Source organism: Artibeus jamaicensis, unplaced genomic scaffold (genome assembly GCF_021234435.1).
Source record: "Artibeus jamaicensis isolate MK-2021 breed Jamaican fruit bat unplaced genomic scaffold, CSHL_Jam_final scaffold_537, whole genome shotgun sequence".
NCBI lineage: Eukaryota > Metazoa > Chordata > Mammalia > Chiroptera > Phyllostomidae > Artibeus > Artibeus jamaicensis.
The window spans coordinates 1,008,913-1,036,309 of NW_026522047.1; the positions used below are offsets into that span (position 1 = coordinate 1,008,913).

General features: G+C 68.8%; 1 protein-coding gene across 8 annotated transcripts in view; it reads right to left on the reverse strand.

Moving 5' to 3' along the window:
- Positions 1–25,930, reverse strand: part of BRSK2 (BR serine/threonine kinase 2) — a 41,236-nt gene extending 15,306 nt beyond the window's left edge. For all 8 annotated transcript variants that reach the window (XR_008390230.1, XR_008390229.1, XM_037146292.2 and 5 more), the window contains exons 1-5: positions 25,779–25,930; positions 2,813–2,907; positions 2,376–2,461; positions 626–766; positions 149–265 (exon numbers count right to left, since the gene is read on the reverse strand). Coding sequence is in view for 6 of the 8 variants with exons in the window: in XM_037146292.2 (XP_037002187.1) it covers positions 149–265; positions 626–766; positions 2,376–2,461; positions 2,813–2,907; positions 25,779–25,872 (533 nt within the window). In the remaining 2 variants the exon portion in view is untranslated. The remainder of the gene's footprint in view (positions 1–148; positions 266–625; positions 767–2,375; positions 2,462–2,812; positions 2,908–25,778) is intronic.
- Positions 25,931–27,397: the final 1,467 nt, after the last annotated feature.

Genomic DNA, 27,397 nt, shown 5'->3' on the forward strand with positions numbered 1-27,397 from the left:
CTCGCCGCAACGCACATCGGAGCCGCCGCCTGCAGCGGAGCCAGGGGTCCTGCCTGCAACCCAGGCCTTGGGGTGCTAGAGCGGAGCCGGGGCTGCAGGGTCGGCCGCGGCCGGGAGGGGGCGCCGCCAGCGCAGGGTGCCCACTCACCCGCAGCTGGTCTCCAGCAGGCTGTCCCCCACCTGCAGGGACGCCATGCCGAAGTCTGCGATCCGGATGTTGTTTTTCTCGTCCAGCAGAAGGTTTTCTGGTTTCAGATCCCGGTGGCTGAAAGGGAGGCGGAGAGGGCTAACCAGATCCCTCCCACAAGCCCGGTCCCACAGCGCCTAACCAATGGCAGTCCAGTTTGGTGACGTTACAGGCAGCCAATCAGAAGTCGCCGGCCTGGCGGTTGGCTGCAGAGGGCCTGGGAGGGACTGGGACCAACACGTGCCAAAGCGGCTCGCTGCGCTGTCTTCCCCTGGAGCATCCCCCCTCGTTGCTCCCCCCACACCTCGGGGCCCACGCCACCAGGCGGCGGAGGAGGCGGCTTCCTGGTGCGAGAGGGGCTTCAGGAGGGGAGGGACTGTGGTCCGCCCGGGCACCGGGGATTGGGGGTGGGGTGGGTCACGTGGGGTCGGCCCGCACCATATGGAGTGGCTGTGGCAGAAGTCCAGCGCCGAGATGATTTGCCGGAAGAACTTCCGGGCCTCTTTGGGGGTCAGCCTCCCCTTCTTGACCAGGTAGTCGAAGAGCTCCCCACCCGACACGTGTTCTAGCACCAGGTATCTGCCGGGCAGTGAGCGTCAGGTGGGCGCACTCGTTTACCCGGCCCACCTTGGGGCCGCCCCCAGCTCCAGGGCCCCCGCCCGCCCCTCCTGGCAGGCCCACCTTCAGGGCAGCATCTGCAGGAGCCCCTGGAGCTAGGGCCTGGGCGCAGGGCCCCAGCTGTCCCCGACGCTGGGCTGAGAGGGGGACAGTGGTCGCTGACCCTCCTGGAGCTGGGGCCTGGCCCTTTCGGGCAAACCACTCCCCATCCGGCTCCACACTGGCCAGCCCAGGCTGAGCCCCTAGAGCAGCAGGTGGGTCATACACTTGGGCCCTCAAACCTGCGCAGGGGGTTGAAGCAGGGTGTAGCTGGGGCCGGGGGCAGGGGGCAGGGGGTGGGGTAACAGAGGTCGAAAGGTAGAGGGCAGGAAGCCTTCCTGGGGGAGGGTGGCAGCGGGGGGTGGGGGGACCCCATGCTCCTCTGAGGGTGGCAGCGGCTGTCTGGGCTGAAACTCCCCTGGTGGAGCCCAAGGGAGCAGGTGTCTGGGGTGAGGCAGGAGGTGGTCCCGGGACTCACTGAAGCCTGGGGGGCCTCAGGAGCTTGATAAGGCACGAGGGGGCTGCATGGATGCCATTAGGAGTCGCTGGTGAGCCCCCCGGGTGGTGGTCCTGGTGGGCTACAGTGTTTGGGGAGGGGAGCAGAGGGGCAGTGGAGGAGGGGGGAGGGGAGCAGGGAACCAGCTGCCTCCAGAGCTGGTCTTGCAGAACTGTGGCGGGGCACAGCCCTCCTCCCCGGGGCCTACGGAGCCCATCTGCAGAGAAGAGGTGGGGGAGGGGCTGGAGACATGGCAGAGGTCCCCGGTGGGGTCCCGGCGGGAGCAGAAGGCCCAGCAGGAAGTGGGGCCTGCTGGGGCGCTGACCTTGGGGCCCTGCCTCCAGGCTGCCGGCAGCCTTGGGACTTGGGGCCCCCTGGGAGGGGCTGGCTCCAGAGCACCCGAAATGGCCCCCTGCCCACCTTCATCCTAAGCATCCTTTCCTGCCACGGGGGTCTTTGCCCAGGCCAGACCCTCCTCAGGCTGTCCTCCTGGGCCCTCCCAGGGGGTCTCCTCAGAGCCAACTGCTCTGCCCCCCGTCCCTGGGTGTCCGTCCTCAAAAGCATCTCGACAGTAGTGAGGAGGTGACCAGCGTCCTACGTGTCCTGCAGGAGGCGGACCAGGCCCGCCCCGGCCCCTGCCCGCACCCACTCTCACGGGACACTGTGGGGTGAGCTAACCCCCCACTGGCACCCTGGACACAGTATGAAGGTTGGCCAAGTGTCTTCCGCTCACCAGTGTCGGACCCGCCTGGGGTGACGGTGTCCTTGCTGCTCACAGCCCCCCCCACAGGCAGCTAGCTGGTCACCCGCCCATCCGAAGGTGAACACGGGCCAGGCCGCTGGTGCCCTGCTGGGGCCCCTGGCCCTTGACCCCTCCTCCGGGAAGCCCTGTCCCGGGGTCTGGTCAAGGACCAGCACCACCACTGTCTGGGCTCCGCTGAGACTGCCCTTCTCAGCCCCGCCGCCTGTCCCCCCCGCAGGCCCGCAGGCCCCCCGCCCCGGCCACCCCAGCCCTGCACGCCCAGCAATACCTACAAATATTTTTTGTTTTCGTAGACGTCGTGCAGCTTCAGGACATGAGGGTGCTCGATGAGCTTCAGGATGGCGATCTCCCGCTCCACCTGCAGGTGTGTGGGGGGGGTGCGTCATGTCAGGTGGGGGCTGGTCCCCGGAGACCTTGCCCCACCCTGCCCGCCAGGCCAGGAGCCTGGGCTGCTGGGGACACCTCCGTGGGCTCGTGGGGCCAGGCTAGCCTCGGGGTCTACAGCCAGTGGGACGGGACAGCACACGTGGCACCACACGCAGCCCCGTGGGTGCCAGGGCGGCGTCACCGCCACCTGCCTCCGTCGCCTGCCCCCACGTGCCCAGCCCCCACTCAGAGTGGATGAGGAAGAATAGCAGCCACCCCACAGGCTGGGCTCTGGGGGGCACAGCCCTGCCGAAGAGAGCCCCCTGCCCCCCACCCCCCTCACCTTCATCAGCACAGACTCGCTGAGCTTCTCCCGGTTGACAATTTTGACGGCCACCTTCTGGCACGTGACACAGTGAATCCCCAGCTTCACGAGGCCTGGAGGGGAGAGAAGCCCATCAGACGCGCCCTGGGCTGCTGTGCCCAGGGCCTCCAGGACCAGGGTGTTCCTGGGGGTGGCCTCGGCCTCCCCCCACCCAGGGCCCTGACCAGGGAGGACCCCCCTGGCTCCCAAGCCCAGACTGTCACTCGGAGTCTGGCTCCTGCCCCGTCCCTCCCCCACGACAGGCCTCCAGCTGGACCCCTGGGGCTACTGCCTGCCCCCCCCACTCTGGTCACAGCCCAGAACAGCTCTGTGTTCCCGCGCCCCGCCCAGCCTCGAGTCCCTCCCTCAGGCCTTCAGTGGCCGCGACGCCCCCGCTGCGGAGCCTGTGTCCAGCTCTGCCCCCCCCCACTGTCCCTCCCACAGCGGGCTCGGCCTTCCCCACTCTGCTGCCCCCACCCACCACCCTCCTTCCGGCCTGTGGGACTCGGCCCAGCCCACGGCTGTCCAGGCAGCCGCACCTCGGCCCCTCCATGGGGGGACGTCCGGCTGACCCTGTGCTCCTGGCCACACTGCGAGGACCCTCGGCCCCAAGTTGTGTCAGTACGGCTGGGCGCCTGCCTCCCCTGTGCCCGGACGTGCCACTCCCGCCTCTCCCGGTCACCCGCCCCTGCCAGCTGGCCTCTGCTGGGCCTCCCTGTGGCCTCGGACCCCGGCACCCTGCCCCTGCCCAGTTAGGGGACCTTTTGCTATGCGAGGGGCCACCTGTGACCGCGGCGCCGCAGCCTCACGCTGATGCCCGCTGTCTTGAGGGACCAGAGCCATGTTGGGCCGCCCTTCTAGGAACGCTGGGGGCTCCCACTCTCTCATGTCTGGCTTCAGAAGGTGGCCCCACCGTGCTCCCCCTCCCTTGTTGACGTGACGGGGACACCTTCTCGCCGTCCCCGACTGCTTGGGTTAGCCTCCTCCCTTTTTACACCGGGGCGGGGGGCAGCTCTTACCAACGTACCAGAGCCCTTGTCCTCTGTCTCTAATCGACCACCCGTCCCAGCCCCTCTCCGGCCGTGTACCCTGTCTCCTCCCGGCACACTTCACGAGGCCTGCTCCTCCAGCAGCCGCAGCCGCTCCCTGGCCGTGGCGGGGAGGTCAGGCCGTGTCCCCCAGAGGCACAGCAGCCCGGCTCAGAGTGGGGGAGCCTGGCCTGGGGCCCCAAAGTTCCAGCCCTGGGGAGGACAGACGCCCAGCAGGCTGAGCCCGCTGAGCCCGGCGCCCGCCTGGGAACCGCTGCAGGCTCCCGGGCCCTCTCACCAGTGGCCTCTGATCGGCTCAGGAGCCCCGTGGTTCCCGTGGGGCAGGAGGCACCAGCAGCCTGGACTCCCCGCCTCCAGGCCCAGCAGGGCAGGCGGACGCCGACCCTCCCCTCCTCAGCCCAGACACAGGAAACAGGCCGGTGCGACCGGAGTTCAAGGCAGACTTGCCGAGCGAGTCCCCAAAACAAGGTCGACCGGCCAAGAGGAACCAGGGAACAGCAGTGCCGGGAGGCAAAGGCCACTCGCCGGAGAGGGACGGGGTCCTGCGGGTCCCCGGTGCCCAGGACAGAGGCCCGACGGGGTGGGTTTTGGGGAAGAGGTTCCAGAAACGCCCACCTGTGAGCCCAAGAAACCCCACAGGGCACAGCCATTCATTCGGCAAAACGTGGGAACACCGAGATGTCTCCACACGGCACAGTGCAAGGGCCGGTCAGCAGCTTCTGGAGAGACGTGGAAACAGCAGCACCCCCGAAATGCACAGACCGGGATGGAGGACGCTGGTTGCGGGGCGCCAGGCCTGCCCAGCGACTCCACGCACAGGCGCCCATGCTCCCACCACGAGTCCCTGGGAGGCAGCGCCACAGACCTGCAGGGGGCTGTCCTGCTCCCAGAGAGGGACACACGGGCTCGGACCCACAGGCAGAGAGCCCGGTGCCTGCTGGCCGGCACTCCGAAAGCAGAAAGGCAGGCAAGGCTGCCCTCTGCCAGGCAGAACTGGGCCCCTGGACGTTGTGAGCTGGGCTCCCGCAGCCTCCCAGCTTCACAGACAAGGCAGAGCGGCTGCCAGGTCACCGACTGGTGCACACTGCCCACAAAGGTGGGAAGGATGAAGGGACAGTGGACATGGCCGCTGATGAGCTCCAGGCTGTGGGCCAGGGCTGGTGTTCCTTCAGAGGTGCTCGGGGGCCTGCGGCCAGAGCCAGGCGGCCAGGACCCATGGCCCAGTGTCCCAGAACTCCAGTGGCTCCCTCCCCAACAGATTCCTGGGTGCCCTTGACGTCCAGCAGGGCAGTGCCCCTTGCTGAAGCTGCCCCGCCCCTGGGCAGTGGCTCTGCCCGGTGCGCTGGTCCCCCACAGCCCCGGATCTCTGCAGGGGACGGGGGTTCCCGGCCTCCTGCTGGTCCCTGGGGCGGGCGTGAGACCTCGGGGGGCGGAAAGCACCTGCTGGGGAGGTCCAGGCAGCCCCCGTCACCCAGCCCTCCACAAGCTCAGGCTGTTATCCAACTGGTGTTTTACCTCTAATTATCATCTTTACAGAAAACAGGGAGAGGGAGGAGCCGAGGCAGATGGGGTGGGCAGGGGCGGGGCCCCCGAGGGTGCTGGCCACCTGCTCCCCTGCAGGATGGGGCTCGCCCGCCCTCGGGGAGCCTCAGCCCACCCGCGAAAGCAGGCGGACCCCGGGGGCGAGCCTCCCCCAGAGAGAACTGGGATGGGTTCCTACAGTTTCGCCCCTTTTACAAAGACCTTTGTGGTTGCTCCCAGCCGGTTGCCTGGGCCCGGCCCTCGCAGGTGACCCCATGGCCGCCAGCCCCCAGGGCCCTCCCAGGGCATCCCAGCCTCCCTGTAACAGGTCAGCGCAGGCCACCTGTCCGTCTGTCCAGGGAGAGCTCTGTCCCGGGTGGAGCCAGCCCGGTCTCCATCCACCAGTCTTCCTGCACTTGGGCACTTAACCTCTGACGTCTCCTCCCTGAAGGCTGGCCCGAGTCCTGAGTGTGGTGACGGCACAGCCACCTGCGGGACCCCACACTCCTGGCATCCAGGACGTGCCGAGAGGTCCTCACCGATGGGGACACGCCCACTGCGCTCCAACCTCCAGACACAACCTGGCAGCCTCCGCACCGTCCCTGGGACCCAGCCAGCCTGCCTGTGGGTGGCCACGCAGGGGCCCCAGGCTCCTCCAGGGCCAGCCAAGCACGGGGAAGGACCGCCCTGGGCCATGCCTCACTCAGGCCACCAGATCCCCAGGTGGCGTCCTGTGGTGTGGGCCCAACCGGGGGAACCGAGCTGGCCCTGGGGCGGCCCTGTTTCCGCCTCCACTACTCTGAAGGCCCTGCACAGCTGCCCCTCCTGCGGTTCCTGTCCCCCAGGCAGGCCCCCGTCACTCCCCAGACAGAGGTCCTGTCACCTGCTGGCGGGCCCTGCTCCAGCCGTTTCCCAGTCCCTCTACCCTCCCTCCCTCCATCTCCTGCCGCAGGCCTGGGCCCCCCACCACCTGAGTCTCCTCCTGCCACAGGCCAGCCCTGTCCCTCCTGCCCAGGGAGAGGGTCACACACTTCAGCACACTGCCACCTTGTGGCCCAGTGCGCCCGGCCCCTGGCCCTGTGTCACCTGCTTCTTGGCCCGGGTGACAGAGAGCAGCACCTCGAGACTCATGGGGACAGGGAGCACCTGAGTCCATTGCTGACCCAGAGGAGGAGCGGGGTGGACCCTCTCTGCCCCCCCCAGGTCCGGCCATGAAGGCCAGCAGGACCACTCCGGGCGGCACTGACGCCTGGACAGAGGATGGACCGCCCTCCCCAGCTGTGCCTCTGGGGCTGTGAGCAGAGCTCAGGGTGGCCCACTCCCCCGCCGCCTCACGGGCCTCTGTGCGGGGCGGGGCCCGGCGCTGGGGCAGTTCCTGGGGCACACAGCAGACACACCCCGCCGGCTGGGGCTGCAGGGCGTCGCCCCTCCTGCCTGGGCTTCCCTGGGTGGGGGTGGCGGTGCATCGTCAGCTCTGGAGAGGATGAGTCAGCAGAGTGGCCGGCCTGGCAGCACCGGGGGCACCAGAGGAGGCCCCCAGCCAGGCGGAGCGGGGATAGCACTGCTGCGGTGACGGAGGGGCCAGGGAGCCGCAGGGAGGACGCACAGTCCTCTGCCCCCCACAGCATCCTGCCAAGTGGCCTCCAGCCCCGCCCGCCTCCAGCGCAGCTCTGCAGGGACGGCTCCTAGCTGTCCGGAGCTCCAGAGAGAGCCCCGGGGAAGGTCACCCCCCACTCCCCACCCCCCGCCCGGTCTGCGGGCCATGCCCCACGGGGGGAGCAGTGAGGGGCAGCCGCTCGTGGGAAGCAGGAGTCACCTGGCTCCCAGGGCAGCTGCTTCCGTGCCCAGATTCTGGTGGGGAGTGGAGGGGACAGCCGGTCTCATGGGGGGACATGCAGCCTCCGCCAAGCCCTGGCCAGGGCGGGCAGCTCCCACTGGTCCTATGAGGGAGTTTCCAGCGCCCAGGTCCAGGGGACAGCAGCTCGCTGAGCCTCTCCTGAGCCCTGGGGACACAGTGGGGTCCACCTGGGCCCCCCAGCCGCAAACCGAACGTGGCTCCAAAAAGATGCGTCCAAGCCCTGGTACCAGGGCCCCATGAAGGCGACTTCGTTTGGAAACAGGGCTCTGGCTGAGTGCTGAGGCCACACAGCACATGGAGGCCTCCGCTGAAGGCAGGGAGAGGGGGCGGGGACGCAGGGCGGTCCCCCGACGTGGTGGCACGGGGTCTGCTCCCCCACGGCCTCAGGGGGTGCCAGCCTGCGGGCTCCAGCCTCTAGAATGGGCAGAACGAGGCTCGTGTGTCCGTGACACGGTGCACATTGGATCCGTGAGGATGGCATCGGAGTGCCGGTACTCAGGGGGCTCCCGTGCCCACACACACATGGCAGGAGTGTCCTAGCTGCCACTAGCACATCAGGACTGGTGGGGGCAGGCTCTCGGGTCTGGAGACACTGAGGGTGGGCCTTGGGGGAGGGGTGTGGGTCCGGCGCCTCTGCACCAGCCACAGTGCGGGGCCAGCAGGGGCAGGGCCAGCGGGCTGCAGGCCACTCAGGCAGGAGACACGGCTGAGCCTGGGGCACGGTGGGCTCCGGGCCGGATGGGGCCCCTTGCGCCAGAAATGTCTGCTCAGAACCAGGGCCCCTGAGTATCATGCATTTGAACGTGGATCCTCCCAACGGCCCCATTCTGTTCTCCTAGTCAGAGGCGTCCAAGCCCAAGGGGTGCGGGCGAAGCCCGTCCGAGCCCAGTCCTGGGTCTTCCCTGGGAGCAGGCACCGACTGCGCCCCTCTACTCGCTCTGTGCGGGCCGAGGGAGGCGAGCCCGCGCTGGGCAAGGAGGTGGGGCGTGGCCGAGGCGCAGGGCAGCTAGCGCAGAGTTCCCAGGGCCACCGAGGGGCCAGGCAGTCTGTGGGAGCCCGGGGCAGGAACCGCTTTCAGCACCGTGGACAGGGCTACCCGCGCGGGGCTGAGTGACGGGGCTCAAAGGAACTCCAGTCTGTGGGACGCCAGCCGCAGGGTGCTCTTGGGAGCTTCCTCCGGCCACACCCCAGCTCCACCCTGGAAATGAGGCCTAGACTGGGGCCCGCTGGTCCCAGGGGTCACAGCAAGGCGGCGACTTGTGTGCCCAGGACGCCCCTGCCTCCGACCGGAGGACAGCGGCCACAAGCCCAGACCTGGGACCGGCCCGGGTCTGGAGAAAGGTGTGGGGACTGTCCCCACCCAGCCCAAACTTGGACGGCTACACCCCGCCCCTCCGGAGCGCCGCGCTCCGGCGCTCTGTCTGGCTCCCAGTTCACTCCTCGCAGGTAGACGCCGATCTGGCGCGGGGAAGCGAGGGGCGCAGGGCGGGTGCTGAGATCAGGGGCGTAGCAAGCCCGCTCACCCTGGGGTGCCCCGGTCCAGTCCGGGGAACGCCCAGGGTCACCAGACCCATTGCAAACTCAGGAGCTCACGCGCCTCGGGCCTCGGCTCCCCAGCCCCGCGGACGCGACGGGGGCGCTCCTCCGACTCAGGCTGCGCGGCGGGAGCCCGCGGCGCGGACATCAAAGCGCCGCTCGTTCCCCCTCGTCAGCGCGCTCCGGAGGCCTTCTGCCCGCGCCCGCCGGCCTCCTTTCCCGCTGCGCGCCCCCGGCGCCAGCTAGTCGTGGGCTGAGCAGGAAGGAGCCCCAGTTCTCGCAGCCTCTCCACCGTTGTGGGGGGGCCGGGGGTGCAACGCCTGCTCCCCGCGCCCCACCCTCGCCACCACAACCTCACCGGCACACCCGCATTTCCGTCGGGGGAGGCCCTACCCGCCGCAGCTGCACCCCACCGCCCGCCACCGGCCAGGCCCTGGTTCACGCCCACGCACGCTCCCCGGTGTCAGGAAGGAGCCCCTGATGGAGGGGCAGGGAGCAGCGGGCAGAGGTGGGGACGCTGGGCACCCCCGGCGCGGGCCTCTCAATATAGACTCCGCCGCCTCCTTCGCCCACCAGCGCCAGGCAGGCGGAGGGGAAGGGGGGGCGCGTCTCTTGGGAGACAACTGTTCACGCTCTGAAAAGGAATCTCTCAAATTAAATTAATTAAGCCCTGAAATATTTCACACGCCCTACAGCGCGGGGCCGCCTCTGCCGCACTCCCTGCCCCCCCACACACACACACCCACAGCCCCCAATCAGGACAAGGGGGTGTTGCCATCCCCTCTTCCGAACAGACTGGAATGCTGCTTTCGGTCCCCCCACCGCAGCCCCTGATCTAACGAGGAAGAAATGTGTGTGTGCTGGGCGGGAGGTGCATTCTGGTCCTTACACAACGCAGGGCTGTCCGGGTCCCCGAGGCCTCTCCCTTGTCCCCAGGAGTGCCATCGCTGCAGCCCCGGGACTGTGGTCAGGGCCCAGGCACGGCCATCCAGGGGTGGGAGCCCTGGGGACCCAGGGGCGCCCTAACACCCTCTCCTTGTAAAGTCTGCAGGCACTTGGACCAGAGCCCCTGAAATTCGGGAGACACCCCACCTGAAAGTCCCCTCTTGGCTCTGCACCTGGCTGATGGGGAGGTCCTGAAGGGGACCGCCAATCAGAGCCCCAGGGTGGAGGACCCGGAGGGTGGTTGAGGGCGTGTGGCCCTCCTGGGGACACAGACAGGACTCCCAGGTGACCCCGGCCAGACTTCCAAGGTGGAAGCTGAGAAGAGGCAAGATGCTGGGGCCCCGCTGGACGCCGAGGGGTGCCAAGTGCCAGGTCTGCAGGCTCAGCAACAGGGCAGGCCCTACGCCGCCCCCGCCCCTGCTGGTGTGGACACGGGGGGCTGGGGCAGGGCCTGGAGGCCTTTCCCAAGCAGGCCGCCCTGAGGTGCGAGTTCAGAGAGGGAAGCTGAGGAGGAGGCCGTCCCAAGGACCCTGCTGCCAGGTGACAGAGGGGGCAGAGCTTGCGGTTCTGCCGGGCTGGCTCAGGAAGGGGACAGCACGGGTGTGGGCCTGGGCGGGGTGAGAGGGTGCCACCACCACGGGGACCAGCTCCCTGGAGTAGCCTCCGGTCCGCCCCACACCCTGGACTTGAAAAGGGAGCCTGGCATGGGAGGGCCAGATCTCAAAGTGTCCTGGAAACCTCTGGAAGGTGGGCAGGGGCAGGTGACGGGGAACGGGGGCCCTAGAGAGGCTGGTGTGTCAGGTCTGAGGGTGTGGGATCCGGGTGGGGGCTCCCCTCTCTCCATGCCAGGACCCCGGACAGCCAGATCCCGGCACGGCAGGGCCAGGAGGGGGCTGTGAGCCAGACCTCGTGGTTCTGCTGTGCGAAGGGGCCGGCTCTCCACGGGGCTCCTCCAGCGGGCAGGGGCGAGCTCACCACCCCGCCCCCAGGTGGCCAGGTACCACTGTCACAGGCAGCCCCGCTCACGCCCCGTGACCAAGGGGTCCCAGTCCTCTGTGCAGCAGCAGCATGGGCTGCTGGCCGGGGCCTTGGTCTCCCTGGCTGAGCTCGCCCCAGGGGACCACATCCTCTCCCTGTCCCTCCACCACCAGTGTCCCCAAAGATGGCATGAGGGGCTGGTGGGGGGGCACAGCAGGTCCCACGGACCCCAGACCCCCACCAGCTCTGCCTGGAAAGGCGTCGACCTGGGGACACGAGGGCCCGGACACAAGGCTGAGCCCCACCCCACAGGCCCCGATGCCACACCCCTCCTGTCCTGGGGGGGACTGGCCCGCTGGGTTGGGGGCAGATGTCAACACACCCGGGGTGGGGGACAGTGAGGGGGGGTGCAGCTGGAGGGAGGAGCACGGGACTCTTCAGAACTGGACTCAGAACCCCACCCCAGGGTGGGGGTGACTCCACCCCTCCCCCACCACGCCAACCCGAGGCCTCAAGGGGAAACCCTGTCCTGGGACAGTGACCCCGAGGGGCCCTCACAAGGGGCTGCAGGGGAGGGTTCGGGCCCAGGGTGACCAGGTGACCATCCTGGGGAGGCAGAGTGCTCCCCTCCGCACCCACTGGGCCCTGCCTGGGTGGCAGTGAGTGCCGGAGAGCCTGCCGGAGGTCCAGCGGGTTGGCTGGGGGCAGTGCTCACGGTGGGCGGGCCTTGGCCCTGGGGTGGGCACCCCTGCGGTCAGTGTGCCCCAGCCAGGCCTTCTCTCCAACGTGGGGGATGGGATGGGGGCAGAGCCATGCCCACGGCCCAGCTGCAGCCCCCCACTCTGCCCACTGACTCAGGCCATTGGGGTGTCCAGGTAGGAGCGACAGCCTCTTTCCAGTCTGCCCTCTGGCCCACGAGCCAGGGCGGGGGGTGGGGGCCAGGCACCGTGGGAGCTTGGATGGGTTTGTGTCTAAAACCCGCCCTGCAGGGTCACGGGGGCAGCTCTGGGGGCCCGAGGGGGGGGAGGCTGCTGAGCCCGGATGCCAGCGCCCCCCAGCCCCAGCCCTGAAGGATCCCCAGCTGGTCTCTAAAGCCCCAGCCACCTCATACAAAGCCCTCCCCCTCCTCTCTCCTGCCAAACCGCCATCTGTTGCCATGGCGACGGAGCCGAGGAGGCAGGCGGCCCTCAGCTCTCTCCTCACTCCCTCCTTTCCGTGCCTTTAGCCGGGCCTGGGCCGGGGCTCCGGGGTCTGGGGCAGGTGGCTGGTGTGGCCCCCATGGGACCCGGAGCCCCCGGCCCAGCCTCTCGGACACCTGCTTTCTGCAAGGAAGGCCAGGCAAAGCCCTCCCAGGACCTCAGGACCTCAGCCTCCCAAGTCCTGTCCGCTGGCCCCGCCAAGGCGCCAACCTGTCCTGCACTGGCAAGTGGGTGGTGGCCACTGACCGGCCTCTCCTGTTGCGCATCCATCAAGAAGCAGCCCCGGGAGCCAGCCACCTGCCCTGTCCACCCTGGGGCCAGCTCCAGGGGAAAAGGACAGCCTGGTTGCTGAAAGGGTGGCAACCGGCAGGTGGCTGCACCTGCACCCAGGACTGAGGAGACGGGAGGGTGAGACAGGGGCCACCGGGTGGCAAAAATGCACAGCCCCAGCCAGGCCACCAGACCCGTCTAGCACATCACCACCGTCACAGTGCAGCTCTGCTGCCTCCACCGATCCAATCCCCGAGTGCCCCTTGGGCAGCGAGGCCCTGGGCCCAGAGAGGTTCGGCGACCCGCTGGGAGGCGCCCAGCGCCGGAGCAGCAGAGCCAGGCAACGGCACACAGCCGGCAACAGGCCTGAGCTCACGCTTTGCCTCTTCCTTTTGTGTTCTGGGCCCTGGTTTGCTCCTTCCACCCCGGGGCTCCAGCAGCCCCCACCCCCACCCGGACTAGAGGGGCTAGAGTTGGCCTCCATCTGGGGGTGCACCCGAGACACCGCACGGCCCTCAGGACAGTGCTGGGCGCGCTCACGCCCCTCGGTCCCCTCTACAGGTCGGGCCTTCTCTGGGCACAGAAGCACCTCCCCTCCCGGCGGTGCAGGGGCAGCCGACTCAGACCTGCCTGGTTCCCCAGGGGGCAGCAGCCGGGCAAGCGGGGGGCGGACCCTTGGTGAGAAGCAGGTCTGGCGAAGAAACCGCCAATGCTCGGCGTCCTCAAAGGAGCCCAGAAGGACGTGCAAACGCCCCGCCCGCAGGCGCTGCAGCCACTGCCCACGCAGGGCAGCCTCAGAGGGCCCAGGCCTGGACCGGCCTGCAGACAGTCCCCAGTGAGGCCAGCCCTCCAGGCTCAGGCACGTGGCCTGGGAGTGGGAGCGGGGCCGGTGGGGCTCAAGGCAGAGGTGGGGGGCCACAGGAGCAAGCCTCTCTTCCTACTGGGGGGGGCAAAGTCCCAGGGCCACCTCTCTGTGGGCCCAGGAAACTCAAAATCCCCCGAAAACCACATCGGCCTAGTTCCTTCTGAGGGGTCCTTCTGCAGTCCTGGACTCCGTCTCACAGGCAGGCCGCAGCGGGTGCAGGCCCGGGAGGGGGAGGAGGCCCTGGTGAAGGCCATACACCCCCCACCCTGGGGAGGGGTGCCAGCAGGAAGGGAGTGGGGATTCCCTCTCCCCAGCCAAGTAGGGTCTCCCAGCCTCTCCCAGCCTCAGCAGCTCCCTGGTTGCCATGGCGACCGAAGAGCCCGCCAGAGACCCAGGGGGTGTGTGATGAAACAGAAACCCCTCCCCCTCCCTCCCCGCCCCACCCCACTTCTTCCCACGCCAGCACCGACTCCCTGAATACCAGGAGGCCCCACGAAAGCCCACGCACCCTCCTCACCCTATGGTGGTCCCCACTGTGTCCCCGCCTCCAGGCAGGGGCTGCCCAGACACAGCAGGACCCACCCCCCCAACCCTCTCAGCCAGGGGAAGCCCACCTGCCCAGCCAGCGTTCCTGAGGGGCGCCCACCCACTGGGCCTTCAGCCCCGCAGGCCTCGGTGCTAGGCACCCACCCTGAGGGCCGGGCCCACCACTCTGCCGGCCACCCTGGGCCCAGGGGCAGCCCACCGCCTTACTGGGACACAAGGGCCGGGAGCCCAGCAGTCCCAGGAGGCGGCCGGCCTCCCGGCTCCTTGGTGCCCCCCCTTGGGCTGACCCTTCCCAGAAAGGCCCCACTTCTCACTTCTTGCTGGAGGAGGGGTCACACCGCTAGCCCCTCGGGGCCCGTGACCACATTAGAGGTTTATTAACAGGCTTTTCAATTCAATACTGTAAAATTAGACCAGTGAAATATTTTGATTGAATCCAGGAACTACTTGGTAATTCAATCTGGTGAATTGTCTTTTTTTTTTTTAAGCTGGTGCCCTAGTTTCCGAAGCCTCGGGACTGGGGACGGATGCTGGTGGCCGGCCAAGCCCTGCAGGCTGGGCGCAGGGGCTGCCGTGACGGGAAAGCCGTGGGTCTTGGCTCCGGGGGTGGGGTCACGGCTGCGGTGTGAAGGCTGTAGGGTGACCAGGAGGCATGGCCAGCAGCTACCCACCCCAGGCCGTGTGGGGGTGAGGGGTGGGTGGGTAATGCAGGGACAGACCTGGCGGCGGTGACAAGAGTCTGGCTGGGGAGTGCAGGGGTCCCAGGCAGAGGTGGGCGGCCTGTGGTCCAGCCGAACTCGGACCCCTCCAGGCCCCAGGAGTGACAGGACGGCAATGGGGTGGCCGTGGTGATGAGGGTGGAAGTGCCCCCTGGAAAGCCAGAGGGGGTCTCACACAGACAGACAGACAGACCCCAACACAGTTGCCGCCACCTCCTTGGTGGGCAGCTGCAACCCCAACCACTGCACACATACTTCCTGGGCACAGGGGGGACCCTCGGGCACAGAGCCAGGCCAAGCCTCGCCGTCGAAGCCGGTGTGGAACTACTTCCCAGAAGCCTCGGGACTCCCAGCAGCCCCCGCCCCGCCAGGCCCGAGCTGCGGGCCACCAGACCCCAGAAGCCAGACACCCCACATCCCTGCCGCCTGCGCCTCCACCCGACACGGGACACAGGCTCCCTTGCTGGCCGCAGGCCTGTGGTCGAGCAGAGGAAAGCGCAGCCTGCCCACCCGGCTCCCCAGCAGACCCATCGCGGGACACCCAGGAGGGCTGCCAGGTCGGCCCTGGAGGCTCCTCGGCCGTCTGCACCGCGGCAGGCAGGCGAGGAAAGGGCGAGTGCCCCCGGTCGGTGCCTCTGGTCGGTGCCCCCACGTGAGGTTTCCATGAGGACGTCCCGGAAAACAGAGTCTGTGGAGGGGCTGCTCTGCTTTGTCAAATTTGGACTCAGCTTTAAAAAAATCCTGGATCCTCATTTAAAGAACTCTGCTGACACAGAGTCCGAAACCACCGGACTGTCCCAGGTCCCTGCCCTCCTGGTCCCTTGGCAAGTCCTCGCCTCTCCTGGTTCCTGGCGAAGGGGTGGGAGCTGGGGACACGAGCCACAGCCTCTCCCGGGTTCGGTTTCCTGATGTCACGGCCAGCCCGGTTCCGGAGCGCCTGACTCAGGAGTGGGGCCGAGGCACATGCCAGGCAGGGTGGCCAAGCTCAGAAACCCAGCCGGTGCTGGCGTGAGACAGACCCCAAGGCACTGGGGCTAGACAGGCAGCATTCCCAGCGGCCCAGGTGCCAAGGGGCCCAGGATGGGGCTTGGTGGATCCTGCTTGGATCCTCCAGTGGGACCTGCTCCCCAGACAGCCAGATGGACAGAGGCCCCGCCTGCAGTGCCTGCGTGAGGGAAAAGGGAGACCGGGCCGAGCCCCACCCCCGCCCAGCTGGGTCTATTCGATGTAATCCTAGTGTGGCAAGAATAGAATCTGCTTAGCGGGCAGTGGGCAGCTTGCTCGAAGGGCAGAGAGAGAGGAGAGAGGCAGAGGCCGCCTGCCCACCCTGGAGGGTCCTCACCCTCCTAGTCAGCCAGGCGAGGTGCCTCGGGATGGCCTTCCCGGCCCTGACCCCCACCCTGACCCCTGCCCCATTGTGGAGCTGTCCATGGTCTCAGGGCCGGGGGGCGGGGGGGAGGACGTCCGCCTTGGCCACCTCTTTCCCTCCCAGTCGAGCTGGTACTCAGGCAGGTGAAGGGGGAATGTGGGTTAGCAGTCTGGTCCAGGACAGCACACTCCCCCCGACATGCCAGCCACACACCAACACGCAGGCTCGGGCTGCGGCTCCCGGCCCCACAAGCCTCTGCTGAGCACCCCAGGGCCACTGTCCCGACCTCCTGACCTGAAGCCCCGCCACCCGGGGGCCAGGCAGCAAGGCCCTCGGTGCCACGCACACCTCTGTTCTGCCTGCAAGCCCGAGGCCCTGTCCCAGCACCGGCCCACGGGCTCAGGCCCAGCTTATGAACCCACATCCAAAGGCCACCAGGAGGCTGCCTGTCCTGAGGCCACACTCACCAGAGAACCATCGCCATCCCGCCAGCACAGGGCCCCGGGCTCTGGTTCCGCCCGCCCGGATGAGAGCCCCGGCGCCAGGTCCCCCGCACACAGCTGACACCTGCCGTGCACCTGCCCGAGCCCACGGCCCTCCCTGCACACCCCACCTGTGTCTGCGGCTGTCAGCCCCTCTCGGGCGGAGGCGCCCCCACGGGGGCCGGTGCTGGTCTGCAGCCCCCCAGGCACAGCTGCAGTGGTGGGTCCCTGAGGCCCAGCATGGAGCCGGGACAGTGTGTGGGGACGAGCACGCGGCCCCGGCTGCTCTCCGGGGCCTGGCTGCCTGCTGGGCTCCTGCGGAGCTGCCTGAAGGGCCGGTCACACCGTTGCTGGACGGCCCCTCAGCAGAGTGGCCGCCCGGTCGGGTGGGTCCTGCGGCCGCCGTCCTCCCCAAGGCCTGCTGAGGGAGCTCCTGCAGCGAGTGTGGGGCGGTGGCCGGAGCCCCAGGCCCAGCAGCACAGGCAGGGACCTGCCCTGGGTCTCTCTGCCCAGGGAGGACCGTCCCCAGCAGAGGCCAGAGAGGCCGGGGCAGCACCGAGAGACCTGCTGATCAGGCCTGAGTCAGCACCCAGCCCTGCACGAGCCACCGGGGCCCAGCGGGGCTGTCACCCACAGGCCACAGGCCACCTGACAGGGGTGACAGGTGCTGTGTCCCTTGGATGGAGGGGCAGGGAGTGAGACGGTAAGGTCGAGGGCCCGGGCCTCTCAGTCCCGGGCAGGCCCAGGGCGTCTCTGGCACCCCAGGGCCTGGCGCAGACGTGGCTTCAGTCTGAGTCCCCTGCTACTCACCTGCCCCCCGCCTGGCTCCCGATGGGGACAGCACCAGTGTCACCCAATGGAAAGGTGGTCCCCACTGTGACCCATGAACCAGGGATGGTGTGAGCTGGGGCAAGGACCGGCCACATTCCTGGTTGCTGGGTATGGGGACCACCACTACCAACCCCCAAGTGACCCACCTGGGCCCCGTGTCCCCCCTCATTCACCAGGGCAGGGACCCTGGGGGCCGGTGCCCCCAGAAGGGAGTGGTGGAGCAGGGGTCTGAGCACCCCCCAGGCAGAGGGGCGGGGACGCGGCACAGACGTGGGCCCACCCCCGAGTCTGGGGGCATCACCAGGGGCACCCCCGCCACCCTGCCAAGCCCACGGTGCCACCTCCCCGGGCCCCCAGCGCTGGTCTGCACACAGTCGCCCCCTGCCCTGCGGCACTTGCTGGGGTCTGCCCTGTCTGTACGATCCCTCGGTTAGTTGTAAACCCTTTGGGATTTGAGGTTGGGGGGCAGCAGCCTCCAGTCTGAGACAAGCCCTCGGCCTCAGGGATCAGCCAGCCCCCAACTAAACCCTTGCTGCCGCTGCATGCCCTTCCCCCCACGGCCTCCGCCGTCAGCGGGAGAGCCCCGGGCCCAGCACGGGCCAGGGGGTGCTTCAGGGTGGGAGGGTTGGGTGGAGTGGGGGCCAGGGGCCTGCCTCCCTCAGCCTGGCCCAATTCCCTCCAGTGCCCCAAAGCCCAACCCACAGCTGGTCGCCCCCCCCCCGCCACCCCAAGGCCACCCCCAGACATCCCAGTGTCCTGTAAAACCTCCTTGTTTGCTTCCACCTCAGGCCAAAGACCAAGACAAGGAGCCTCACTGGAGTGTGCCTGCCCCTCTTCAGGGAGCCCCCCGTGGCACAGAGGAGCTGCTGGCAGGTGGAGGACGGGGAGACGCAGGGTTCAGCACTGGACAGCTCCCACCCACAGCCCAGCCTTCCGGGAAGCGGCTTCACCCCGGTCCCAAAAGTTCACCCAGCCCCACCACCACGGGCTCTGGGGGTGCGACGGCGGGGATGGGGCCACCACCTTGGAGCCCACACTGCTCTCCCCGAACCCTGGGAAGCAGGGCCGGGGCCGCAGGCTGCCGTGTGGGCCGGCGAGGGGCAGAGGAGCAGGGCCCGGCAGCCCTGTGAGCAGGGAGGTGGTAGACCTGCAGGTCGGGCACGGCCCTGGCCGGGGGCTCGTGGGACGGGGGTGGGGGGGGTCTCTGTGTGCCCAGCCTGAGCCCCGAGCACAGGAGAACATCGCGGGTCCAAGAATCGGCAGCTCCGGAGTGAGGACGCGTGTGGAGGCCACAGGCTGGCAGAAGGGCTTGTAAGGACAGAGCTGGCCGTGTGGTCGGGGGCCTGGGTGGGGCCCCGGCACCTGCCTGAGCTCTGAGCACCTCACACTCTGTGCGGAGAGGGAGACCGGGCAGTCCAAGCCCCCGGGGCTTGGGGGTGGGAACTCAGGAACGAGGGGCGGTCACGTTCTGTCCACTCGGGGTTCTGCCACCACCCGCCTCACAAAGGCACAGGAGTGGAGCCTCAGGGCCGCCTGACCGGAGACCCAGACGTCCAAGGGAGGCCTCCGGGTGCACCAGCTGCGGCCCCCCGGGCCCCCAGAGACCGCCAGTGATAGTTAAAACCCAGTGTCCGGCTGGCCTCCCGAGGGTCTCGGAAATCGTGGCCACCTCTTGGGGCAGTGACGAGGGTGCTGTGCCATTTAAGTTTCTCTGTCAGACGCACGTACAGCTGAACGCACCCGGGACTGCGAGGGCAGGGCATGAAGCCAAACCTGCGGCGGTCCTGGGGCTGGGGTGGGCTGACGGCCCGGCCCTCCTCCCGGCGGGGTCTGAAAATGCCGCGCACAAAGGAACACTCAACGCCGGGCCCAGGTTGGCCCGACCACAGCCCCAGAAGCCAGAGCAGGAGCCCACCGGGGGGGACCCCCAGGACAGACGGCGGCAGTGAGGGAGGTCAGCCCTCAGGGCCAGGTCCCAGGGCCCCGTGGCCCCCTGCTCTCGGACTCCCCGCTTCGCCACAGTCCCCATCTGCTGTCCCTGCTTGCAGGCCTGAACGGACGAGCCCCCTGAAAGTCCCACGGGGGGACAACTCACAAAACACCCAGCACTTGTCTGGGCTGGTGCCTCCGCACCGCGGCTCTGCCCCAGCGGGGGCCATCGGAGGCACTGGGGGTGACACAGGACACGGGCCCCTGCTCAGCCCCACTGGGGGTGACACAGGACACGGGCCCCTGCTCAGCCCCGCGAGCACATCCCCGCCCACTGTCACACAGAGCCCGAACCAGGAGGCCGGGCGTGGAGATGCGTGACTCTCCCCCCGCCGAGTCTGGGCTCGGCACCAAACACCCCGCGGGGCTGCCGCCGGGCCGCACTCGGGCAGACCCAGACGCCAAGGTCACAGTGCTCTGCACCTTTGCAGTGACTCCTGGGGGACCACAAGCTCGGGGTCGTCCTGCCCTGCTCCCTCCTAAAGACGGGGGGCTGGCCTCCCAGCGTCCCTCACTCTGGCCTGGCGGCCTGTGCTCCAAGCCAAAGCCAGTCAGGGGGACGGATGTCAGGCTCCGAGCAGGCCGGGGGCTGCCTCTGCAGCTGCTCCCGCCCAGCCCTTGGGCGAGCCAGCGGCTGCCCCGCGGTTCTGCAAGGAGCCAGGGACACCGGCCAAACCACCCTGCACGGACACCACATTCCTCGCCCCGTGGCCTCGCTGCCCCCGCAAAACGCCCACGGTGCCGAGACGAAGCAGCTGCCTGCAGCGTCCGGACTCCAGCTCCATCGCTGTTCCACACAGGCCATTCTGGCTGCCGCCCACCTGTGCCCTGGGGCCAGGAAGGCCAGCCCTCTCCCCCAGGGCCTTCAGGCTCAGCCTGAGCCCGGAGTGGGTGGTGATGGTGCCACTGCCCTGGGCACCCCCATCACTCCAGCTCCCAGCCCAGAACCACAGGCCTGGAATGTCCCAGCCCTCCCGGCTGGCCCCCCAGCCAGGGTGCCTGCCCACCTGCAAGACCCCAAAATGCACCCAAAGGTGCCGTCATCGGGAGCACAGGGAGGACACGGAGGCCCAGCACGTACGCTCAGGAAAAGGCCCTTCTCCTGGGTGGACTCTCATGGGGGCAGGGGTGGGGGACTCCCAGCTGCTGGCTCGGAACACTGGCCCCTCAGAGGACGCAGAACAAGGCTGGGGCCGCCTCGCAGGGCCCGGGCCACACAATCCCTGCTTTGTCCCCACGGTCCTTGCCCAGCCCAGCCTCCATCCTGTCCAGAGTCCGAGGCAGCTGGCCAGCAGCACCCCTGGGGCAAGGCCTCATTCAGCTCGGCCATTCCGGGCTGGGACCCGGGACGTCGGTCCAGGCTCACAGAGGCTCAGCCTGGGCCTGCCACCTGGTGTGGGACACTTCGGCCACCCTCAGGTGACGGTGGAGCTGACCGGACGCGGCACCAGAGAGGGTCATTGGAGCTCCCCTCCAGGACGGCTGACCTTCCAAGGCAGGAGGACTTCCTGCAGAGACCTGGGCAGCACAGCGACCCCCGAACCCCGAGACCCAGGTGCGCCCTGCCAGGTGCCAGCTGCTGTCCTCGCACCAGACCCCAACCACAGCAGATGTGCTGGACACCGTCCCCAACCCCCAGGCCCTGCAGAAGCTGCAGGGCACCCTGCTCCTGAGGGGGCCTGAGGCTCAGAGCCCCGAAGCGGCCGTCAGGCAGTCCATGGGCTGCACCTCCACAGCAGGACACAGAGCCCCCAGAGGCCACCAGGTGGCCACGAGGCACCCTGGCCTGGTAGCTGCAGAAACAGATCTCAAGGGGCACACGGGGTCACAGGTGGGCGGCAAGGGCACTCTCGGCCACAAGGGCTTCCACTCCACTCCGTCACCGGTGACCAGAGGCCTGGCAAGTGCGGCATTGCACCTTCAAGGAGACCTCGGGGACACTGTCCACCCAAGGGGGGGCAGGCACGAGGCCCTGGGGCCTGGGGAGCTCCAGGCGCAGCCCCACAGTGAAGCCAGCTCTGTGGCCAGGGCCCTCGAAGGCACGGTGCCCTCCAAACTGAGCTGGAAGGGGCCGCACGTGCCCCCAGTGAGTGCTAGCTGCGGACCCTCCCCGTCCCCACAGACGCGGGGGGCACAGCCAGCTGGAGCCGAGTGGGCTGCCCCACAGGCAGGGCAGACAGCAGTCACTCCACAGACAGACACTGTGGGTGACAGCAAGAGAATGGGGAGCCAGAGGAAGGCTCGCCCGGCAGGGAAGGCGCCTGAGCTCGGGCCCTGGGCTGGTGCGGGTGAGGCGCTGGTGTGGGGAGCCGGGGACCCTGGTGCCTCCCGTCCCGAGAGAGGGTCCTCACAAGCTCCACTGCTCCTTGAGGTGGCCAGTCAGGGAGCCAGCCCTGGAGACCCCAGTCCACACACGCCCCCACCTCCCCTTGGTCCCCACGCCCCGCCAGACCCAGCCCTTCAGCCACCAGCCAGGAAGGGGCGGGACCTGGAGCGCCGGAGTGGGGGCCCCAGCACGGTCCAGGGTGGCTGCCTGTCCAGTGGCCTCAACCCCTGAAGCCCCAGGACCTGCTGCAACCAGTCTGTCCTTGGGAGCTGGGGGCCGTGGCCGGAGTGGCCGGGATCTGTGGGGAAAGCAAGGGTCCAGTCTGGCCCTGCCGGCACACGCACAGCCGGGGGCACCTGCTCAGATGATTCTAGAGACAACTCTGCACCCCAGGCCCACGGCAGGGCAGAGGCTATGCCACAGAGGGGCCTCCGGGCAATTCCTGCGTCTGCTGGCGGGGGTGCCAGGCCTTGGTGATTCCTGGGGGGACCCACAGCCAGAGCCACACCAGGGCAGCTGGTCCAGCAAAGGGCAGGTCCCTCTTTGGTACTGCTGCTGCGTGCTCTGTCTGGTGGGCCCTTCCCAGGACACATGGCCCCACAGAGCCGATACTACCACCAGGGGGAAGGCAGTTGGGACATGTGACCACTCGCAGGTGCCCAGAGCCACAGCGGGTCACGGCAGGCAGGGGCCGCTCTGGGTCCCGGGTCCTCCGGCTTTGCCTACAGGAAACTGCCAGGAGCCCCTTCACCCGGTACCCACAGGGACAGCCCACCCAGAGCTGGCTGGGGTGCAAAGGGACACTGCATAGGCCTTTCCCATCACCACGTGGGGGTCCGGGAGATCGACGGGGGTCCCCACTGCGCCCCTCCTCAAGCTGGGCGGCCACACTCTGAGCACAGGAACCTGCACCCTCGGGCTCTCAGGCCACGCCTGTGCACCAGCGGGTGCCGGCGGAGGAGCTGTGGTGCTTGACCAAGTACTGCATGCGAGCCGGCTTCCTGGCCTGGCCAGAGGCCTGCCGGACGTACTGACCTGTGAGCTTCGTGCTCACACGGCAATGACTGAGCGGCTGCCCTTGGAGGTGACCGTCAGACACGGCAGGCGGGGCACCCATGGCCAGCGTCTGCAGACCCACTCCCCCTGCTCTGACTACCTCTTCCCCCTGCCGCACAGCCAGCCCGTGTAGGGAGGCCGGCTCTTTCTCCTGCCTCAACCCCCCCACCCTGGACACGTCCCTTCCCTCCGCCTCCCCATCCAGCTCCTGGCCTTGGTCACCCCAGGGCCTGCCCAACTCTCCCCCCAGGTCACCTGTCACTGCCTCTCTCACCTGTCCTACCTTCACAGGCTTCCCCTACCCCCGAACTCCCCTCCAGCCTGCCTGCCACCAGCACCCCCACGAACCCTAAAGGGGGACCTTCAGCAGAGGTCTCGGGGGAGAACATAGGAGGCGGCATCCCAGGGCCCCTGGGCCCACCTGCCGGCCAGGGGATCCAGCCAGGTGAGCAGCAGGGAGGCCCCCTCACTCCCACCCTCTCTCTTTAGCTCCCCACCTTCCCTATTGCCCTCCCACCAGAGGGGTTCCAAGGGCGGCCGCACCATGTCCTGGGGGCTCCGGCAACCAGAGCAGCTCCCTCAGCCTGACACCAGCCCTGCCTCCGTTTCCTGGGACAGGAGGGACCACACCGCACAGCGTGGGCAACGCGCCTCCCGGGCCTGGGGGTCCCCGCTGGGGCCCTCTGGGGGTGCCTCCCACCCCCTGCCCCAGCTGAAGAAGCCTCTCCAAGAGGAGGCGGAGGCCAGGCAGGGCCTCGGCAGTGGACGGCTGCACAGCCACAGCAGCCCCGACAGGCCCCGGAGTCACTTCTCTTCACCAGAAACCTTGACGCAGCTGCTGGGGGCCTCCACGGGGCTGCCTGCCCAGGCCCCAGCAGGCCGTCCAGGGCGGCTGGGCAGAGATGGGGGCAGAAGGCAGACGACCCTGGGACCACAACCGAACCCCAACGTGGCCAGCAGCCCGCAAGCCTCCCAAACATACCACAGAGCAGAGTGGACCCTGCCACCCCATCCCACCCTGGGGACCCAGCAGGCAGAGGGCCGCAGCTCTGCCCGCACCTGTACTGGGCAAGGGACAGAATCCCCCGCCCCTTGTTACAGGCCCCAAAGGCAGCATTTGGGGCTGTGCAGTGGGCCCGCCTTCTGACTGGCCCTGGCTTCAAACAGAATGGCTGAGAGGTCCAGCTGCCCCGTGCTGCTGCCAACCCCCAGCTCCCAGAGGGCCACAGCTTCCGCTTTGTAGGACTTGGGCAAGAGCAGAACAGAGAGGACTGATGTGACCACAGTCTCGAGTCGGGAGGGCTGGGCTGGGCGGCGGGAGCCCCCGCTGCGGCCCAATACCAGGAGAAGCGGCTCACCAGAAGTGCAGCTGCCTCGGCTGCACAGGGGGCTCCTGACCACAGCCTGGCCCCCCGATTAGGTCAGACATTTACTTCCAGGGTGAAAGGACAGGCTGGGGAGTCGACACGCTCTTGGCACTTGGTGCCGAGTGGCCAGGCCGGGTGCTTGACCCTCGGAGGCCCCAGTCCATTCACTGGAGGACCCTTCCTCCCAAGGGACAGCAGGTCTTCCTGTTGAAGGGGCACCCCACCCGAGAGCGAGGCTGGAGGGGACACAGGACTGACAGACCCCCACTTGGCAACTGCCATGCTGCCGGCTCCGGGGGCCCCTGGAGCTCCTTCCCGAGCAGCACATGGCGGCGTGTTGTTGACACACACACACACAGCACCCCCGTTTTTGTTCATTACTGTTAATTACAGTGGAGGCCTCCTGTAATTAACTGCGCGACAGCGTGACTCCGTGAAGAGTGCGGGACCAGACTGCTCACGGAGGCCGGCGCGCGCCCGTGCGCACCGCAATCCGTCCCTGTCAGCACTCGCTCACCGAGGTCTCCTCATCACCTCTTATCGGCACAATAATTAGGTTATTGCACTGCCTCCCGCATTTTGCTGCCCCGGGCCCCTCCCCGCGGAGGAGTTCGCCAGCCACAGCTGTCCCTCCCAGGAAACATGCATCGCCTGGACTCAGCCTGGTTGTCTGCTGCCGCCTCCGTCTCCTCCAACAGGGACCCGGCCTGGCCGTGTGCACTCCCCGAGGCACGGCCCGAACGGCCGGGGCCCACAGTTGGCACAGGGGGCTGTCGACGACACCTCACGCTCTCTGCTTACATCACAGCCACGGCCTCCTCAGAGAGCCGGACCTGGCCCACTTTCCTCCCAAACACCACCTCCGGCTCCTCTGGGAGGGTCTACGGGCCCCCGCTGGCACAGCCGCCTCCCGGACCCCCACCCTCCACTGCCCTGCCCGTCTCAGGTCTCAGGGACGGCCCAGAGATCTCTGCCAACTGGGCCTCTGGGCACCAGGCAAGGCCCATCCTGGGAGAAGAAAGAAAATGGCTGAGCCCAGCCTCCCACAGAGCGACTCTGGGAACACGGGCGGAGGAGGGGACTGGATGCCTGGTCGGGACCTAACCTGATCACTAAAAGAGCGGACCCAGCCAGGAAGCTGGTGGCCTCCTCTCCCTCCCGTAGACCTGGGGTCTGCTCCACCATAGTCTGGGAGGACCCACGGCCCGGATCCGGGTTGGGCCAGGTACCAGGCTCCCTCTCCCTCCCCCGGGGAGCGCTGCGTCGCAGAGACATTCTCGGCAGAAGCTGGAAGGGGGAAAAGGCGCTGTCCAGCCCTTTCAGTGGCCTGGGCACTCTCCCATTCCCACCGTGGAGAGAGGTCCCGGCCTGGCCAGGGTGGCCTCCTTGGCTCGCAGATCGCACCGGGCTGCCTCTCTGCCTGCTGGCCACCCGGAGTTTGGGGTCGCGGCCGGGGGCGCAGCTGCTCGGGCGGCACGCCTATTAGCGCGGCCGCGGCAGACGGCAGATGGGCGCCCGCTCGGCCCCCTCCTCCCGCGGCACAATGGGCCTGATCGCTCCGCGCACAATGCGGCCGGGGCCACGCACCTGCAGCCAGAGCTGAGGGGCGCTGGCTGGGCCCGTGCGCCCCCACCCGCGCCGCGTGTCCTTGGACCGCGCCCGGCCGACCGCAACCGCGCGGCCTGCGGTGCTCCGAGGCGGGACCCAGAGCCCGGCCACCCATTGTTCGCGGCTGCCGGCCGGGAGCCCGGCCGGGCCTGCAGCACCACACTCAGGGCGCCCTCCTTCCTGGGCCCCGCTCGGCGCGCGGTCAGCACGGCCTCCCCGATCTCGGCCGGCCTGTGCGTCCCTGCGTCCTGGGCCTCCCCATCGCCCCTGGTCCTCCCCTATCCCCTGGTGCCTCCGGTCCTCCCGCCGACCCGGTCCTCGCCAGTTTCCCGGCGCTGCCGGCCCCCCTCAGTGTCCAGGTCCCCCTGACGTCGGCCCCCAGGCCCCCCCAACACCCCTGTCCCCCGGCCCCCGGCCCGGCTCGCACGCACCTGTCTGCCCCTTGCCCAGCGTCTTCTCCAGCCGGTAGGGCCCCACATACTGCGCGTGCTGCGCCCCGCCGCCGTCCTTCCCCGTCGATGTCATCGCTCCCGGGCCCGGCGCCGGCGAGGTGGGCGCCCCGGGCGGGCGGGCGGCGGCAGGGAGGGGCCGCGTCCGTCCGGGTCCGTCCGCGTCTGTCCGTCCGTCCGTCCGCTGAGCCGGGTCGGCGGCGCCCGGTGGGCCGCGCTTGCTCCGCGCTCCTCGCGCCTCTCCTTGTCGTCGTCCCCCGCGCCGGCTCCGCTAGGGCCAGGGGTTCTGCCTCCGCTGCTTCGAGAGGACCGGGCGGGCGGGGGCACTAGGCTTCCGCCGCCGCCGCCGAGGCCCGCGCCCCGCGCCCCCAGCGCACGCCCGTCAGTCGGTTCGCGGCCGCGCAGACGAGTGGAGCAGAGCCTAGCACTCGGGCCCCCGAGCCGAGCGGAGCCGAGAGGAGCCGAGCGGAGCCGAGTTCTAACGAGCGAAGCCCCCTGCAGCGGCGGCGGCTGCGACTGGCTCCTGCGTCGGCCAATCAGAGGATCTGACCAATCAGAGGAGGCCGCATCGCCGCCCCCCCTCCGCCCTCCCAGCCGCGGCTGCGGCCGGGGGAGCTGGACTCCGAGAGGCGAGTCCTGGGCGAGTCCCGGGCGAGGTCCGGGCGACGTCCGGGCGAGGTCCCTGCGGGAGGAGGGCAGTCCGGGCTGGCGCGGAGCCTGGCCGTCCCCAGCGCGCCTCCCAGCTTGCCTCCCGCCTCTCCAAGCGCCCCTGGGACTGTGCAGGCAGCGGGGATGGAGGTGCGGGGGTAGGGCGAGCGCGCGGGGCGGGAGCGCGCAAGGGCCGCCGGGGCCTATGAGGGTGGACAATCTGCGGCCCCTGGCTCCCGCCCCGTGCCTGCTGGCCGCGACCGCAGGCGTCAGAAAGACTTGCTCATCCCCTCACTTCCCCCGGGACGATGGCACTGCGGGGGCGCTTGGCCGAATCGTGACCTTGCGCCTCCCGAGGCCGTGCAGGGGACGCTGCCCTCCTCCGCACCGTCTTCCCGGGTATACGACGTGACCAGCATGGCGGGGTCAAGGAACTCATCTGAGGTCACCAGGCAGTGGGCCTCCCTGCGGACACTTATTGTTGGGTTGGCCATTGGGCCAGGGCGCATGGGCACCGACAGCTCCGGAGCAGCGTCTGCCCAGGCCGCCAAATCCATTTCCTGTAGAAACCAGCGCCCCCGCACCTGCCTTAAACTCGTGTTGCAGAGGGTGGTGGGAGAGGAGAGGTGAAATCCTCGGGGGCAGGGAGCTCCCCCCAACCCTGCCGAAGTCGGGGGTCGCGAAGCCGTTGAGCCCCTGGGTTGCTGGACCGAGCACGGAGTCCGCGGCTAAGTCCTGGAGATGAAGTGCCCCTGGCCCCCAAAGCTCTCCACAGCCAGCTCCTGCCCGCCCTGGCGGGGGGCTCTGTGAACGCTGGGATCTTCCCAGCACCCCACCCACAGGCCCTACAGGCCATGAGGAGGCAGCCCTCCTACCAGTGTCGGTTTGTCTCTGCCACTGTGTGTCCCTGGGGCTGTGCTAATAAGGGCTGAGGCCTCAAAAGGTGTGCAAAT